Source organism: Harpia harpyja, chromosome 18 (assembly GCF_026419915.1).
Source record: "Harpia harpyja isolate bHarHar1 chromosome 18, bHarHar1 primary haplotype, whole genome shotgun sequence".
NCBI classification, from domain to species: domain Eukaryota; kingdom Metazoa; phylum Chordata; class Aves; order Accipitriformes; family Accipitridae; genus Harpia; species Harpia harpyja.
In genome coordinates, this window is record NC_068957.1 from 1,655,842 (window position 1) to 1,674,581 (window position 18,740).

The 18,740-nt window shown below is 49.4% G+C and overlaps 1 protein-coding gene across 1 annotated transcript in view; it reads left to right on the forward strand.

Moving 5' to 3' along the window:
- LOC128153748 (BTB/POZ domain-containing protein KCTD12-like) overlaps nucleotides 1–18,219 on the forward strand; it is a 42,523-nt gene extending 24,304 nt beyond the window's left edge. Inside the window, 2 exon segments of the mRNA XM_052813450.1 lie at nucleotides 6,116–6,238; nucleotides 16,451–18,219. Coding sequence (XP_052669410.1) covers nucleotides 6,116–6,238; nucleotides 16,451–16,965 — 638 coding nt within the window. The 3' untranslated portion in view covers nucleotides 16,966–18,219.
- Nucleotides 18,220–18,740: the final 521 nt, after the last annotated feature.

Genomic DNA, 18,740 nt, shown 5'->3' on the forward strand with positions numbered 1-18,740 from the left:
ATATCTTGGCCTCAAACTCTCTTTGAGTAGGAAAAGGTGCAAAGATGGGGAGAAAGATGAAGTGGGAAGAAGACTTTGCAGGCTGTAGGTTTTGTCTCTTTTTTGCAGTGAGGTGGGTTTAGTTCCCTGCAAATTGCTTCATTGCTCTATGGCTCACTGGTGGAAAGAGATAATGATGCTTCTGCTGTCTACTCTGGCTGGAGCAGAAGTATTTGTTTGCATATATAGGCTGGACCCCTGGCATAAGGATGGGGTGCTCAGCTGGACTCGAGGGTCTACCTGGTGCATCTCCATGTATTCAGACAGACTTCAGCTCAAGTAATTGATGCAGCTGCAGTGATTTTGGCAGACCTTAGCTCACAAAACTGACACCAGAAGAGAAGGGAAAGCCCTAAAGTCTGGTGTGGCTCTCCAAGAGGAAGAGGCTCACCAGGAGCACCAACACACAGAGCACACCAGGGCACATTGCTGTGTTGTCTGACCCCAAAGTACTCACAGATCTGGGTCAAACTGGTCAAAGTTTCTGCAAAATAGGACAAGAATTTCTGGAAGGAGGAGAAAGAGGAGAGGCCATCTCCCCCTTTCTTCTCACCCAGAAGCTAAGACTCTGCTTGGATGAAGGAAATGTGGGTCCATGCTACCTGTACGGACAACCCCTGCTCTGTATGGACAGGCAGTGCTCTTCCTGGGCAGCCGCCTTGCTTTGGGGAATTTAAGCCCTTTGCTTTTCTTAACCAAATGCAAAATGCAAGTCTTTCTTTTGGTGTTGAGCAAAAAATTTGGTTTGGCATGAAGAAAGGATTCCAGTTTGCTCTTTCCCCAGTATATTAGGAGTTGCAATGATTCCCACCTTTCCCTTTTGCCTTCCTGCCTCTGACATTCCCAGCTTGGCCAGCAAACTGAGCAATCTCCCAACCCTGCCTGGGATCTCCCCACAAGGCCATTAGTTTGTGGATTTTCTGCTTGGCAGAAATACCTAGATAGGAAGCGAGTGCAGTTACATCCACTTGGAAGCCACCGATGGGGCTGCTTTCTGAAAGTGACTCCTGGAAAATTCAGAGAAAAGCAGATTCCTGTGTAAAGAAAGACAGCTGGAGCCATTTGTGTGCAGCAGACACTGCCAAGGAGCGATCACTGGGAACAGCACATTCATATGTACAGTCCTCCTGGAAATTGTGACCCGGGGAATGCCTTTCCCACCTTTCCTCATTGATTCCCATACAAGTGCTGCCTTGATGATCTTGAAGGAACCTTCCACTTTGCACACTGGGGTTGTGGGCAGGAATTAGTTGGGTTTTTGTAAACTGGTGAGCCCAAAGAACAAGAAGCACTTGGGTAGGGAGCTGTCTTCCATACAAAAGGGCAAAGTATGTCTGAGTTTTAGCAGAAAACGGCAAGGTCAGACAAGCTGAACGGTGTTCCCTAGAGATAACCGGGAGCTTGGATAGGTGGAAATGTTGAGGCAAGCCAACGCTGTCCTTTCTGCCATCTCCTCATTGCTCAAATGGACTTTTCAGGTATTATGACTGAAGCTGTGCTTTGATGAAGGAAAACAAACAAACAAAAAAAAAGTTTTAGCTCAGGAGAGGGGGTCCCTCTCAACCCTGGACAGGTCTTGGTGCCTCCTGACCTCCGTTTCCCTGCTTGTCAGGTGGGGGAAACACTGACCCTCTCACTGTGGGATGGACAGACCCAAGGCTTTTGGCACCAGCAGCCACAGGTGGTGCTGCTCTGGTGGCCTCACTCCTCACATAGTGTCAGTGAAACTGGGGGGGGCTTCTGTTTTATTTGCTAGAGTCCTTTGCCTCCTTGTGGAAAGAGATTGGCAGGTGACCAACAAAAATCTGTATTTCTTTAATAACTGCCTCCTCATGATTCAGTCCTGCCAGATGGACAAGCCAGGATCTGGATTTCCTCAAGCCCTGTTCTGGCTGACTTCAACGGAGAGTTCATTTTCTGGCTTTCCTCCCCATCCCATCCCTTCTCCTCTCCTCTCCTCTCCTCTCCTCTCCTCTCCTGTCTTGCTTTGCCCATCACCAAAGAAGGATTCACCCCAGGACTAAGACCAAGAGTGCCAGCCAATTGCAACGTCTTGAGTTTAGGAGGCAAAAGAGAGGAAAAGAATTACGATGACTTTAACTACCATTTTATGGTTTCAAGGCCATCACTTCCAATCAAACCATAAACTGGATGTGATATACAGCCTGCCTATACGTTGCACATATGGCACTGATTAAAGAGCAAGATGAGCTAATGGTGTTGAAGTCATTGCTATGAACACATGCAATCCCTCATATGCCTGGAGCGCTCTGCAGCACAAAAACACCCAAGACACTGTGTTCTATGGTGTCATTATGAGGTTGGGGTTTTTTTCTGTCATGAGATCTGAATGCAGTCCTGACTCTGCTTCTGCATCCCTATGTGACCATAGGCATTATGGGCATTTTGCTCTCCCCCCGCGCCAGTAGGTGAAATCCTGGATGCTGCAAATTGGGCAGATCTCTTGGCAGCAATTCCTCATCCAGGCCAACGCAGCAGGGAATTTCACCCTGCTCGGCCGATAGCACGGGAGCTCTCAGTAGCTCTTGCTGGGCAGCTGTGGCAGCTCCAGGTTTGTGCAGTGTACAGAGTGAGCATGAAAATGGGAGAAATCCTGCAAGTCAGAAGGAGGATGCAGAGAGCAGAGGAATCCCCTGAAGGACACGGAGGCTGATTCCAGGGACGTGGGGTGGAGAGTTTGCCAGTTATCCTCCCTGATGACTCCTTGCGAAAAAAACCCCAACCCTACTTGTGAAGAAGACATGGAGTTTGCTACTTCACCTTTGGCTCCAGGCAATTAAGCAAAACTATACTATGTCCATCAACATCAATTGGTCTGAGTGATTCACAAATTTAATTAATTTAACCAAAGGGGAGAATGAGAGAGTGAAGTATTAAGAACTGGAAAGAAAAACTGGGATGAAACAGGCCTCTATTGCCACAGATTCAGCCTTAACTATATCCTGAAATTGGTCTAGTTTTGCTCAAGTTTAGAAGGAAATCACACGTTCAAGCAGTTTACATCATGTCAAAATGCCTTTTGAAATTTTTTTATAAGATACATCACTAAAAAAGAAAGTTTAATAGCTCAAGAAGTGATGCTGGCATGGATTTTGATTTTAATATCTTCCTTTGCAGAGAAGGATGAAACTCTTTGTGTTTGTTCCAGCCTGGTCCAAATCCAGGCTTCCGATCCCAAAAAGTCCTTGCAAAAATGGAAACTCCAGCCATTGCCCAGCTGTAATTTTAAACCAAATGGGGTTTAATGCAGTTCTTCCGGCAGAGGATGCGGAGCGGAGCACAGACCCCTCTGCCAGCTCGCAGGGGGGGCGGGGGGGTGGTTTGTTTTCCCTTGGCCGAGGTGTCAGGAGGAGCGGCAGCGGGCAGAGAGTGGTTTCTCCTCTGCGCCTCTGCTCCCAGGCTGCACCACCTCCCCTTGCAGAGCCTGAAGGATTAAGCCAAAATCCCAGAGAAGCAAGGAGGAGTGCTGGAAGATGAGCAAACTGCTAGAAAGATCGCCCAAGGTGTGCAAAGCATCTGCAAGGAAAAAACACTCCCCTTCAGCTGGTCGGCATGCCACCATTTCTCCTCCTCCTTCCAATCCTATTAGTATTAGAGAGGGATAGAGCTATAAGAGGAAAAGCCCATCTTTAGCAGCAGTGCTGACGGCTTGCCTTTTAAATCTTTAATAAGCACTGGCTTGCACAGCCACTCTCATCTGCTGCATGACATGCGTTGCAGTTCTTACTCCGTCAAAAACTCTTTCCTCCTCCACTTGTATGCCTGGACCTCAATTCAAAACTACGTTCCCCTGTCCCATACGGAGGTGATGGCTGCTGTTCCCTTGCCATCTAGGGCATCTGTAACTGCAGGAGAGAGGGGACAGGTCTGCCAGCAAAGAAGATCACCCACCATGACTGCTGGGTGGCCGAGTTCTGCCCTGTTCATTCCGCGCAGCTCCCAAAAGGGTTTGCAAGGGCTCTGTGGCATTGAATTTGGCTCAGACTTCCTCCTCCGGATCTCAGTTGGGAACTGCAAACAGTCCTTCCGCTTAACTGGGTGCAAAAAATAGCTACTCTGGGACATTAATTAGAAACCTTTATAGATGCGCTGACAGACAGTAGCCACAAAGACTTTGCCAGAGTCTCTGGGTGAAGATTATTGTTATGGGAAGTAGAAGGCCATGTTTACAGCTTAGGAAAGAGTCAGGCACTGACTCCCAGAAACCACAGTTAATGACGGTGGCAATAGGCATGGAGCATGCTGGGATTCTGCTGCCCTCTCCTGGATGCAGCATCTTCTTCTGGCCCACGAGTGCTGGACCACAGAGGTCAAGCATGGCCAGGTGGTCTGCAAGGCAGGCCCCTGGCTTCTGGCAACCACGAGCCATAGAAAGCTGCTCAGCTGTCGGTCTTTCAGAGGCTGAGGCACCCGCTTCCACCCCTTCCTTCCCGCGGCGAGGTGGAGCACCTTTTGGTTGCACGCCAAGTCAGGGTGACCTCGGCCAAACGCTTCTTCTCCCTCTGCAAGAGCAGAGAGGGCTGCCCTGCAGGGCGGCTCGTGGAAGGCTTTGTGCATGAAGGGTTCGACCTGCACGGCAGACTCAGCGGCTGTCCGCTGAGAAAGTTCCATTGAGCTGCCGTGTCAGCGGGTCAAGCCGTGGTCCAGGTTTTGGAAAGGGAGAGGTCAGGCTTTGTTCCCAGCGTGGCACATGAAGTTGCCATCTCGGATGAGTGGAATGCCTACGTTCCGGTCTAAATCTGGTTATCAGCTGTTTGACAGTGATTCTTAGCTTGTGGGTTTTGGAGAGTGGTGATATCTGCCCTGAAGATGAGCAGCAGCTTAAAGCGTGTGAAAATGGAGTTAGGAAGAGCGTTGGTGGGGGTCGGTGGACACAGTGGCTGTACCTGGGGGACCTGGCTGGGTCAGGGCTGTGTTGTGCCCTGTGCTGGATATACAGCAACGTACGAATGCTTCAGTGGGGTATTTAGCACTGAAATATTTAAATCAGAGCAAAAGCGTGTCTGTGTGCCATACAGTGTCAGCATGCAGCATGTGGACGCGTGGGAGTTGGGGGAGAAAATAGGGACATGAAGGTGCTTACGAGACCTCTGGCCGGTGCAGCTGCAGGATGTGGGATGCAGGCAAGAACAGATGCTAGCACCCTTGACATTTTTTCTGCCAGACCCAACCTATTTTTCCAGCATGCTGTGTGTGTTTGTAGAGTAAAAAGGGGACCTACGAGGATGAGAGCGTGTGGTGGACCATGCGCTGGGCTGCGTATGTAAGAACATATGTATGTCCCACTCTGACCTCCCACCCACAGTGCACACAGCAGCCTCTGGACATGTGAACAGCCCCGAGATGCCAATCCCAAATGATTTGGAGGGGGATTTCTAGCAGATCTGCCCTACACAACCATGTCCTACAGACGCAGCAGCCGCTGTTGTGGGCAGAGCAAGTGGAAGTGAAGCAGCTTGGATTTACCACACTGCATGCCAACGAGATGATCCAGCTCTGAGGCTCAGTCCTGGAGAGGAAAATCCCTTGTATGGGGCAGGAACTACAGTTAGGTCCAAAGCTATATCTGTACTATATGGCAAATTTAAGTGTCTGCATAGAAATGTCAGGAAAGACAAAGATGGCAGAGCTGGAGCACTAATCTTAGTTTAGGATAAACACTTTGGTATTTACTCACTGTTTGCAAACTCAGTGTAAATGAAGCAATATCTTGAAAGCCAGTGATATAAAGGTTTAGGAAAGAGGCAGAAGAATTGCTTCAAAGAAGGAGGAAGAATAGCAATACATGGTGGGAGGCTGTGGGAGGTGGTTACAGGCACTGCCCAAAACTGAAGTATCACCCTCAGAAGGGGTCTGGGAGGCACTGGGGAGGATCACAACAGATGCTGTCCAGATCGCTCCCCACCCCGGGCACCCAGCGTGGTGCTCCAGGAGGTGCTTTAGACTCTGGGGGGACAACCAGGTGTGGAGTGTGGCCACCACACACCACCCTGGCCTCTTCTTGCACATCACTTGCCTTCTAAGGTGTTCTTCTTTGGGTCTTGATTTTTTTTAGGTAGCTCCTGGCTTAGCCTGCCTATTCCCCAGCCTTCAGAAACGGAGCACAGCCCAAAAAAACACATGTCTTCTTCTGAGCCCATCCTGGATCTCAAGACAGACACGGCAGAAGCACTTCCAGGTGAGAAACATGCCAGTTTTCTGTCCCGGGTGCCTGCAGTCACATCATGCAGAGTGATGCACTGGTTGTTTTGATGGACCCGCACTTAGCAACAGGCACTCGATAGGGATGCGTGTTCCTGCCAGCCCCATGTCACGGTCTCTCCCTCTTCCTGCTGTATCCCATTCCTTCACCCCAAGTAGCCCGATTTGCTCCTGATTCCAGTTATGCCAATGCCAAGGTGGGCTCAGGTTTGGAGTCAAAGGCATGTTGGCTTGCACTCAGTTCAGGGAGGACACCCCAGACTGGAGAATGGGCTGGTGAGGGGCAGACGGCACGGTAAGGGCTGTCTCTTCTGGAGGAACTGTGACTGGGTCTGCACTGCTAATAAAGCCTCTTTCCCTCAGCTGGGAAGATGCGATGTGGGCTTGAGGCTTCGTGTATGCAGGCTTCATGGGTTTCTTCACAGCCTGCTGTCACCCCGCCGTGCAGCCTGGGGTGCTCTGGTTTAGCCCCCATGACCCTGATGCTCAGCTTTATCACTGGAGGGTGGCAGGACATCTTCTGGTCCAGGCAGTGCGAGGCCTCCACTCACGAGCATCAATCCTGGTCAAGGTGGGCCCTCCATGTCACCCCTCTCCCCAGTCGTACCTGTACTGTTGCGTACTTGCTGTATATTTAAATAAGTCAACACCGGGACACTGCAGGGTGTCCCGCGCTCAACAAATTTCCCATGCTGAGCTGCTTCCAGAAATCAGTTTCCCACCTCGCATGCCATGGCAGAGAGCAGATAAAAAGGCTGAATCACATCTCCTGGGTTGCAAGCATTCAGCCCTTTCCAAAACCAGGATGGCAAATGATCGCTCATCTCCCGTTCACACGTGAGCACCCTTGACCTCCTCCTGAGAAACTGCAAGACAACCTCTGCTGTTTCCTGACACTGGAGAAAGGAAAAATACCTGTTTGTGAAAGTTCTCAACGAGAGACATGAAGATGCAAATCCCAGTGTGGGGACCTGCTGCTTTGCTGGATTCACCTGTCTTTCATTTGCTCAGTTAGAGGGAACCCAGTGAAGCAGAAACTCGACTGGTAGGCATTCATTTCTGGGGCTTCTGACCATGTAAGACTTAATGTCTTTTCATGATGTTACAGCAAATGACTAGGAGAGCGCAAGAATCCCTTTTCTCCCCCAAATATCAATGCCAAACAATTTCTGTGCTTCGTTTTTTCATTTGCACATGATTTTCATTTTCCTCTATAATCTTTTCAAAGCTGTGGATGCAGGCAGAATGCTGTCATCCCACCTCAGGGACATGTCCAATGATGATCTTCTGTGGCTGGGGACAAATTCGTCCTGGACAGAAATGGGTGGCCTGAGTACAACCCCTCAAAGTCTGCCAGTGACTGTCAGGACCAAATTGACCCTTCTTTTAAGTATACGCTGAAGCATCTTTTTATCTTGTTAAAGCAAGGTTAAGAAATATTTCAACTTTGAAAGAAACCTGGCAATTCTTTAACGGCACCAAGAGGAGTGCTAATAACCGATGTGATAACTCACACTGCGACATCCATTTGGGGTTTAGCGATGGTTTGCTCCAGGTAGACATTCCCGAGACTAGTCCATGCCCTTGGAAAAACCTCCTGGCCTCTTCTAGCTTGAAGGGCTCAGCACGGGGGTGGCTGGTCCCCAGCTGCTCTTGTGCCCTGTGGCCTCCAAGCTGGGGACGCAGCTCGGGCTGACCAGGAGCTGCTCATCTTGGCAGAGCAGCACCTCTTGACAAGAGTTTGCCATACGGAGTATTGATGATTAATTCCTGCCAGGAAAGAGGCAGGTCTTACCCGAATTGATCAGCTTGACAAGAAGCACCTACTGAAAGCTGCTTTTGCTTCAAGTGGGATTGAAGCATCTACCCTGGGCCAGATGTTTTGCTGATGTAAATCAGCATGGCTCCGTTGGCTTCAGTTGCAGCAGCTTACAACAGCTGAGGGCCTGGCTCTGCACCGTCACCGGAATTTGACCTCTCGTGTCTGAATCCATTCTGCTTAGCCAAAACGAAGTGTGTTAGTTACAATTCCCGTCCCTGCCATAAAGCTAGAGTCATTGCACTCAAAAAGCACGAACAAATGAAGCAATCATGCAAAGTCTTGGTCCAATAAAGCTGCTGTCTGTCGTGTACATATTCACCACCCCTCAGCTGGCCGTACTTTAGGAGGCATCTCACAGTTCCTCCAAAGCAACTCCTCCAGCAGATTGCATGCATATGTTAATCCTCAGAAAGGACTTTGCAAAGACCTGGGACATCCCAGTGAGAGTTGGGAGACCCTTGGAGTGGGAGGATTTGCTGCTTCTTCTCCCACCTTCCCCAGGAGGGCCAGAACTGAAGCAGATTAGTGCAGATGCTAAAATAACCAGTGACATTATCACTTGGGTGAATAACCACCGCTTATGAATAAGGGGGAAAGAATATTTGGACGGCGCAGATCCACACTGAGCAGGAAACGTAGTCTAAAACAGACAGCAGAGCTCGTACCCTTCCAAAACAACAACAAAAAAGCTATGTTTGGGAAACATAAGCAATTTCACAAGGATGGATTTGAATTGCAGCAATAAGCTGTATGATTAAGGCAGTCAAAGAGCATACAGTCACAGCCCCAGGCCCCACGCAGGCACACTTCTCCCCATCCTCAGCAGGCATTTTCCAGCCCTGGTACAGCTCGCCCGGCTTGTGCGATGTCAGCTCCTGCCAGCTCTGGGGAGAAGAGGAAATGAGGAGGAAGTTAGAGATTAAAACCATCATGGGATGAACTCAGAACAGCAATTAGCCTGCTGATGGATATCGTGTCAGCGTTCACGGAGGGGTTTAGAGAGTGGTGAGCACTGATTTAGATCACAGCAGGGGCTTGGCCCTAAATTAACTGCAGAAACACACCCTTTGCAGTATTTGTTCCGTCTCCAAATAGAGCCTGGGTACTGACAGAAGTCATGTATAACAAAAGGTGGCTTGAGTTAGATATCCATCTGCCAGTCGTGACCGACACACTGATTGAAATGCAAAAAAGGTCCCAATTACACAGCATTCATATGCACGCTCCCGCAGAGCACACGCTCCTGGGCTGCTGCATTTCTCCCCTGCACTCGTTTGCAGGATGGAGGCATTTCCACATTGCCCCCATTCCTGCAGTGTGTGTATATATTCACAAGCACTCAGCAAATACTTACATTATTTAGATGAACACTCTCTAGGGTATTTTGTTTCCCGCAACCACATTGCCTGTACACATACCATAAACCTGCAAGCTAAACATCCTTATAACAGGCGAAGTTGTGACCTTCCTACTCACAGGAGGTGAAAAGGGTGGTGTTTGTGAGCCCACCTCCATCATTTATACACTTCCTGAGTTCTTCTTAATGTGTTTATCACAGAGGGCTTGGGAGGAATGGGGGAACAGAGCTACTGCCCACCAAGGGCTGCTGCTGGGCATTGAGCATCTGTGGCACACATGGTACCAAAACCAGCGGATACCACTGACCAGCTTTCCTCCACCTTTGAGAGCTGGACCTTCCTTCCAGTCAGTGCTCAGAAACAAACCTGAAATCCCCAATTCCTGAACCCACCTTGCCTCCTCCTGACAGCAAATGACAACCTGAATGACAGAGAAAAATCTGGATTTTTTTTTTTTTTTTTAAGGCTGCAAGGTTGGGTCTTTCAAGAGGTGCACCCTGCTGTTTAGAATTTTTTTTCTGGCTCTTGCTGAGCTGTTGCAACAGCAGGAATTGATTATAGAAATAGCAGCAAGGGAGAGTCAAGCTAGGTTTTCTGCCACCTATGCAATGAGTTTTGGGCTCAAGCCACTCTCTGCACCTGCACATCACAGATAACCAGCCTAGCCAGTGCTTTCTGCTGAGCTTGGTACCTTCTGCCAAGGGATCCAGGCCTCCCTGGAGAGCCAGGTCAGCGCTAACGGGCATTACCAGAGCTGCGTGGCAGGGTCTGCGTACCAGCCTGAGAGCAAAGCACATTGGTATGACTGCAGGTGAAGCTCCCAGTGTTATCCGCCAGCTGGATTAAAGCCATTAAACAGCCATTTTTAGAATATGCAAAGTAAAAGCAGCGCCTGTGCTGATAAATATATATATATATATTGCTCCACAGGGCCTACAAAGGACCTTGGGTTTTAACAGGGAAGTTTAAAACCAAAGGCTGTTTGTCTGTCCTGGTCCTGGCACCCCCAGGTCCTGCCGGGGTTGCCATAGCAGTTAATCCATTCACAACAGTCACCAATGCTGCAGATTTAGCAACAACCTTCGCTGGCACAACCGGTGTAACTGAGGCTCTTGGGAATGCAGAGGCTACTGCTGCAGGCAGATAGGGTCAAAGATATTTATTTATGCTGAGTCTTGTCCTTCTTTGATAAAATAAGGGAGATTAGAGCCAACCATGAGAGCAGACACCAGTTTTCGGGCTCAGCTTGACTTTTCATTAAACAATTCAGGCAGAGGCAAGACCTGAGGTTGATGGGGTCCAGGAGGTTGCACAGAAGCATCTGCTTTGCATCGGGCTTGGGCAAGTTGCGGACATACCCTGTGCATCCCGGTGAACATCCAGCCTGTACTGGCCACCACTGGCCATCCGTTAACTCAAGGCAGACACAGGCTGGCACTTCCCAGGGGAAGTTGCTCTTACCGATAAAATCTGCAATTGTTTCCATCACCACCTGCTTTCTGGACACAGTCTAAGCTCCCCATCACTGTCAGGCTCTCAGGTAAGAGTTAATGAGAAACGTTTTGTACAAAGAGTAAATCTGTTTTCTGAACGCACTTTTAGGGCAAGCAAAACTTTGGTTGAAGTGAACTGTTTAGGTCCCTGCCCCCCTTCTCCAGGCACACACACATGAAACATGCTCTTCCAACTCTTGTTTTGAAACTTCTACCCATCTTCGTGCCACAATAGTCTAAGTTTAAGAGGCTGGAAAGGAGTTTAATAAGCTCGTAAAGGAACAGAGACATTCCTGTTTCACCCCAAGTGATGTGTTGTTGCTGTTTTTTCATTTAAAAACTGGAAGGAAAAGACCTGTTGAAATGAAGCCATGGAATAGAAACAGTCTGAGATGCACAAAGCTCTGCTTCTACCCATGGTGGGGCTTTCCCTCTGATGCCCGACTCTCTGCTTAGCTGCCTGGTATGGGCTCAGAGAGTGCTTTTGTTTGGGACAAAAAAAAAGAAGATAAGAATCTCCTTTTCTGTTTGGGGGAAATTTGAGTCTCTGCAGCAAATGGTGGGAAAGGAAAAGCGATCTTGGAGGCCAACGCAGTCTGAGCTGAAGATCCCCCATTTGGCTGGGGAAGCACCCCAGGAATGAACCGCTCTTCGTCTGTGCATGCCAGGTCCTCACGTCAGCCCCCTTCAGCTGAAAGCACTGACACAGAGAAGCAAACCCAGCAGTGCGAGCCTGGGCCCTGGGCTCCTGACACACAGCGAGTTCGTCTTCCCATCAAGCACTCTGGAAAAATAAAATGCTGTGCAGAAAAGCAACAAGGGGTTGGGACAGCATGTGCTTCCCCCTGCAAAGCACGAGCTCACTGCGTGCAGGAACCTCTTAATTGCGCTCAGCAGGACTTCTATCAGCACCATGGGGCTGCGTCGGAAGTGTCACTTCTGCACTCTAATTGATGCTCTAAAGCAGACAAAAGCATCGCATAGGAGGCAAACTCGAAGAAAATTAAAAAACGATGAGAAAATCAGTCTACATAACAGATCTCTTTTCCCAGCTCAGTAGCCGTGAGGTGCACTCAGAAGAGTTGTGAGTTGTCCTCAGATGGTCTTAGGAGCTATACCCACATATTGCCAGGCCCTACAGAGGCTCTCACTGCTGTAGACAAAACACACAAATGTGAGGGAAGCATAGCCCGAGGAAAAATGAAGTTATTTGTCCAAAGCTGCAGAGAAGATCAACGGCAAGGAAATACCCTGGAAGACCAAGACTGCCTCAGAGTCCAGGGCATTCAGCATCAGGTTTGATCCAGGTCAGACTTTAACCAAAGTGATCCCCGCACTCTTTAAATCACTAGCACACAGAAAGAAAACATACGCTCGTCCTAACAGCACACCCCAGCCTTTTAACTGGGGTCAGAAAGACTCTGGTCTCATAGACAGGGTTAAGCACAGATCCCTAGACCTAAGTATTTCGTACCAGTTGTCAGATATCTACTGGTGGCCAGTGTAGAAGAGTGGCCAAGATGAACATCCACCCCTTGACATCTGCCTGTTGTTGGACCCTGCGAATTCCAATGTGGAGCTGACTTTCCTCAGAAAACTTCTGCAAAATCCACATTGCTTCTGGCTCCCCTCCAGTCCTTTGCTGTTTGGAAATACATGTGCCCGTGCACGTGAACTTGTGGGCTGTGACGCTTGGCCAGGAGGAATCGCGTGTTTCAGTACCGTATGGGGAGAAAATAAAAACCTGCTGAAGGTCTGCGTTTCTCAATGAGTGCAAGATCATTTCTACAGATGTTAGTCTGAGAACCAGCCAGCACAGGCTGAGATAACATGCCCTTGGTGAATAAGCTAGAACAAAGGTATGTAAATTGTTATGGGCAATTAATTAATATTTCACAAGACAAGTCATTAAGACTCACTAGCTCCTTTATACAAAGTCCCTTGGCTACCTAGAGATGGCCTAAACTACCTCATCTTACCAAAATTAGCAGAATTACACTGCTGGTACCTGCAAAATATTTGGACCAAGCTGTGCACTGACACAGGGGACCGTGCACTGGAGAGGCACAGGAATGGCCTGAAGATCACCTTCTCTGCAGTTTCAAAGCAAAGAAGTAATGCCTTAGCGAACCTATACTCTAACAAGCGATTTGTCAGTGTGCGTCTACACCGTTGTGCTGCTCTCCCCAAGCTCGGCAGGCCACCATCCATCTCAGGCAGAGCCGGTGTCGTGGTTTAACCCCAGCCGGCAGCTAAGCACCACGCAGCCACTCGCTTGTCCTCCACCCCGCAGTGGGGTGGGGAAGAGAATCGAAAAAAAGAAGTAAAACTCGTGGGTTGAGATAAGAGCAGTTTAATAACTAAAGTAAAATAAAATATAATAATAACAATAATAATAATATAATAATCATAATAGTAATGAATAGGAATATAACAACAAAAAAAAAGAGAGAGAAATAAAACCCAAGAAAAGACAAGTGATGCACAACGCAATTGCTCACCACTCGCTGACCAGTGCCCAAGCAGCGATCCGCCCCTCCCGGCCAACTCCCCCCAGTTTATATACTGAGCATGACGTCCTATGGTACGGAATATCCCTTTGGCTGGTTCGGGTCAGCTGTCCTGGCCATGCTCCCTCCCAGCTTCTTGTGTACCTGCTTGCTTGCAGAGCATGGGAAACTGAAAAATCCTTAACTTAGGATAAGCGCTACTTAGCAACAACTAAAACATCAGTGTGTTATCAACATTAGTCTCATACTAAATTCAAAATACAGCACTGTACCAGCTACTATGAAGAAAATTAACAATATCCCAGACGAAACCAGGACACCCAGGTACAATGGGAACATAGCAAGAGCAGAGAGATTGCAAGAGTGTGCAGGTTGCAGGTTTGTAGCCGGGCAGACAGCCTTGCCAGACCGTGCAAAGGAAATCAGTATGGTCTGGTATGGAGAGCGTGCAGGAGCCGTACTCAGGAGACTTGGTTAACTTAACAAGTTATTTCACTTCTCTATGCCTCAAATGGGAATAATGTGATGTAAAATGTGTTGAAAGGTTTAGAAAAAAAAATCCTATACCAAGCCAGCTACAGTCACTGGATAATCTAGAAGCTAAGATGCTAGAGAAGAACTGAAGAGATTTCAATTCAGTCTCCAGCTAAGCCATAGGCTCCTTGTATGAATCTGGGTGCATCAGCTTATGTTCCCCGTGCCTCAGCTCCTCATTTCACAAATGCAGTTGTGAGGCTTGCAGATAAGATGATTAAAGCATTAGAGACTTTATTCCATCACTCAAAGAATTTGGGGCAAAGATACATCCTTGTAACTTCCTGGAGAGTTTTGCCAAAGCAAATCCAGCCTTCAAGGTTTCTGCTCAGTGATGGATGACATTTCTGCTTTCCACCTCTAGTAATTTCAGTGCTGGAGCTGCTCAAGCAAATGCCAAATAAAAAAAGAGGAAGGAAGAGGGGGAAAAAAACCAAACTCTATCCTTACAGAAAGTTTTTAAGGAAAAAGAAAATCCACCTTGACATTTTCTGCTTCCATGGGGGAGCAAAGTGTAGGATGAGGAATTTAAAATAAAAATACTTTATACCCTGCTTCATATCTCTGCTAGCAGATGTACTTTAAAAAAAATCCCAGCAGGTCAGGAATTTAGACATTTTAGAGAAAAGTCTTTGCTTTGTTTTCAGAGCTTTTCGGTTTTGAGAAACAGGGCAGTGGCTTTCCATGGGAGTTTGGTGGGTCCACCCTGAAGGCAACCTCAGCTGCCCTGGGGTCCTCCCTGAGTCAGCTCCCCCGTGCAGACCTCCCGCACAAAGATCTGCTCATGGAACCACCGCTGAGGGCTTCCATCAGCTCCGATAGTGAAAAGTGCCTTAAGGGCTAAGGAAAGGAGAAGAACAAACCAAGAGAGAAAAGGGACAGGGAAAACTCCCCCTGGAGAAGCAAGGGGGGGTCTCACCGGGACGGCCGCTCCCAGACTGTGCTGCTTTTCCTATAGTCGATCTATACTTTTGATCAGGACTCAAACTCCCTCTTGATTACTTTCATGTGTTAATAGCAAAGATCGGAACACATCTAGTCAGGGCAGATGTTGCAGCACTAATTGCTGTTCATCTTTGGGCAGGTGCATTACTGGGTAATGCTTATCAAATTCCTAAATGTTAGCTACTAATGGTGTCTGCTGACCCTGGCGTGCTCCCTTGTATAAAGTCCTACATGGAAAACTACAATGTGAGGAGGGGAAAAGGGTGAGGATAATTCACGCCCCAGTGGCAGTTGCTTCCTATAAAATCCCACATAACAGCATTTTTGCAATACACTTTTGCTGTGACGGCCAAAGCATTTGTAATGCAACGGTAAACGTATAGCCCCAGTAGTACATAGGTGGGTATAGGTGGAGGGTTGGAAACCGAAAGGCAGACAGGGTGCTACGAGTGAAAACCTCAAGAGCGACAAACGAGAGGCACTAGTCAGGTTAAAACTGTGCAACAGCAGGGTTTTTTAAGTGCGTTGGAAGGAAGCAGTGAAAACCACTGCCAGGTTGATACCGCTGCTCAGAAAAACACATCTTGTTATTGTGAGGGGAAGAAAGTCTCGGTGTGTCTGATCCAACCAAAAAAACAGCCATGCAAATGAAAACAATGACAAGAAACATGCCCCCCCATGCCCCATCCCAATGCTTTCAAAAAGCAGGAAGGCCCATGTTTCTGCCAAAGATATTTAGAAAAACAGGAACTTTAAGGGAAAAAAAAAAACAAAAAACTACTTTCGAAACAAATCTCTGCTAAAACAGCCAAATTGTGAGGATGCCTCTGCCAGCGGCGGAGCAGGGTCTGGCCCTAGGCAGGCACAGACCTGAACCCACCATGAGCTCAGAGCCCTCAGCCACCTGAGGACACCTCTGCTGTCCCACCACCGACTCTCTCGCATGCCCACCGAGCATGGGAGCAGGGACACCCTCTGCTAAATGCTTTCTTAGCAGTTTCTATTAACTCTTCTCCCCAACTGATTTTTTCCCCGGCAGCTGGTAATTGAAAGAGTGGCTATTTCCCATGCAGAGTCACTGCTTGTTTTCCACTGTTGTTAACAAACAAAAGCGTGTGCAAGCCCTGCCCGAGGTCTGCGGGAGGCCGTGTGTGATTTCTTCTTCCACTTCAGACCTCCTTGCAACTTAGGTTTCTGATTCGGACCGTTCCTGCACTCAGCATCCCTCAGCCCCACTGCAGACCAAACCACAGACCACGGGAAGCCCATAAACTTTCCAGGACCCCCCAAGCCCACCCAGGGCTGGCCCCAGGGCTCAGCCAACCCAAGGCTTGGGGAAGGGCTCACCAATGTGGTGGCTCGGCTTTGCTTGCCCAGCTGGGCACCCACGGGTGCCCCATGCCCAGCTAAGCCGAGCTACCCACAGCCCCATCGTGGCTGCAGCCCAGCCTCGCTCGAGATGCACCCCGTCACCAGGGGCCGTGCAAGCTCCCGCTCCTCACGCAGCTCTCCGCTTTCCTTCCCCAGCCCACGGTGACCCACAGGAGCCAAAGCAAAGCCACGAGACAAGGCAGGACCCAGCTACAGCCGGCGGCGGGGATGACTTTGCAACCTCCGGCACGAGCAGCCGCGACGAGCCCAGCCCAGCTCCGGCCACGGATGAGACCCTCCCAGGCAGAGACCCCCAGTCAGAGGCAAGGGATCCCAGTCCCACCGACTCTTTGCCATGGCCAGAAGCCCCAGAGGAGTGCCCAGCCCGCCCCAACACCCTGGACTTCTCCAAGTCCCTGAAGAAGCTGGAGGAGGTGAAGCAGACGGGGCAGAGGCGAAACAGCGACCACGCAACGGTGAAGGAGAACGGGGTGGAGGTCAGCCCCGCGGCGACGGCGACGGCAGCGGCGGCGGTGAGCGAGGAAAGGCGGGCGCTGGAGTCCGAGCTGGGGAAGTGCATCGAGGAATTCCGTAAGATCAAGATCCCCGTCGCCTTTCCCAACAAGAAGCGGCAGTGGCAGAGCGAGCTGCTGAAGAAATACCAGCTGTGAGAGGAGACCTCGTCCCCCACCCTGGGGGAGGATGTCTTCTGGTATGTTGAGTGTCTCCACCAATGTCCCCTGGGGAGCGGGTGGCAGAGGCTGTCCACGCTCCCAAAATGAGGAGCGTAGGTTGCTCACTAAGCCCGTCCAGCAGTCAAAAGGGTTACAAGCCTGTACCCACAACAGTGTGCTCCTTACCGTGGCCATCGGGAGGGATGCACGATATCCTAAGCGGCATAAGCAGAGGTGGAGGGGTGTAGAAAAAGGAAGGAGGTCCAGAGCGAATGTTCAGGGCCAGAGCTACCATCCAGCAGAAGTTCCCACATTTATGAGAATGAATTTTCCTGGCATTTCAAATAATAAAATGTAGTTGGTGTCAAAAAGTAATTCCAGTCTCCTCATCTCTTTGGTACAGATGTTTGAACTTAGCTGTTCGAAACTGTACAAGTGGTTTAGACATTCAGTTTTCCTGAAATTAATGAAGTTGTACATCTGACTGCCCTATGTTCTTGCCAAAACTTCTCCATCTGTAATGTTTGCAACTGCATTCAGCAAAAACCTTCTTTTCATGAGACATCGTGATGTTTTGCAGATCTTTTCCTTTTCTTACACAAACACTTGAACACTGCCCAACCTTGCCTTTGGGCCTCCAGCCAGAAATGAGCTGGTGAGAGGGAGGGTGCTGCCCTAGGAAGCCATGGCCGAGCCAGCCAGCACCCATCCTGATGACCGTGGGGCTCCTCCACAGGATCGGTGACCTTCTGGGTGTGCGCTGGTGGGTCAGGATCAGAGGAGCGGGTGGGACAGTGACGTTGGGGTGGGGGCATGTTACAGACCACCCCATCAGGGTGAGGAAGGGCACAAAGCCTTTAAATAACTTGAAGAAGCCTCTGAGTGACAAACTCTGCTCTCATGGGAGACTTCAACCTCCCTGATACCTGCTGGAAGGACAATGGGTCAGGATGCAAGCGGTCCCAGAGATTTCTGAGGGGTTTCATGGATAACTTCATGGTAGAGGTGCTGGATGGGCCAGCTGGGGCATGCACAGCTGGATAATGGAGAAGACCTAGTTGGGGCTGTGATAGTCAATGGCAGTTTTGGTCCCAGCAACCAGAAATAGTGGTTTTCAAGGTCCTGGGAGGAGCAAGGAAGGTGAGTAGCAGAGTACAGACCTTGGCTGAGCCAAGCTGTGACCACGCTCGTCAGTCTGTTCTCTGTCAGCCATGGGAGCTCCACGAGACAGTCCCCCCCATCCTTCACCCCAGCACCTGCCTTGTCCCCCAGCAGGTCAGAGAAGTCCATTGCTCTACAGACAGCAACTTTCCTCACCCCTAAATCCTGGCTGTGGCTCCTGGGATGATTCAGGAAAACCCCTGCATGTGGCAGAGAAACCACCTTGCGCTCTGACTGTGATCTCCAAGCAGCTCCTCAGATGGCAAATAATCTTTTTTCAGATTAAATGAAAATGAATGAAATGAGGAACCTGCCAAGTGTTTGCTGTGGTGAGGCTCTGCCAGGAGCAAGGAATTGCTTGGCCCCTCGGGGAGCGGACGACTGGATCTGCATTCTTCTTCCTTTTATATGCAGCCACGCTAGGAAAGTGTTTACAAGAATGTGGAGAGCTGGAGCAGCATGAGATAACGCTGGGGCAGAGCTGGCAGCCAGCAAAAGGCTCTGTAAAGGGGGGGAACCACATCACCCCCTGCACAGGACCTTCAATTCCCAGGAGACAGACAGAGACGGAGCTTATGAGACCAAAAGTGTCACGGGAGGGGGCTGAGCCA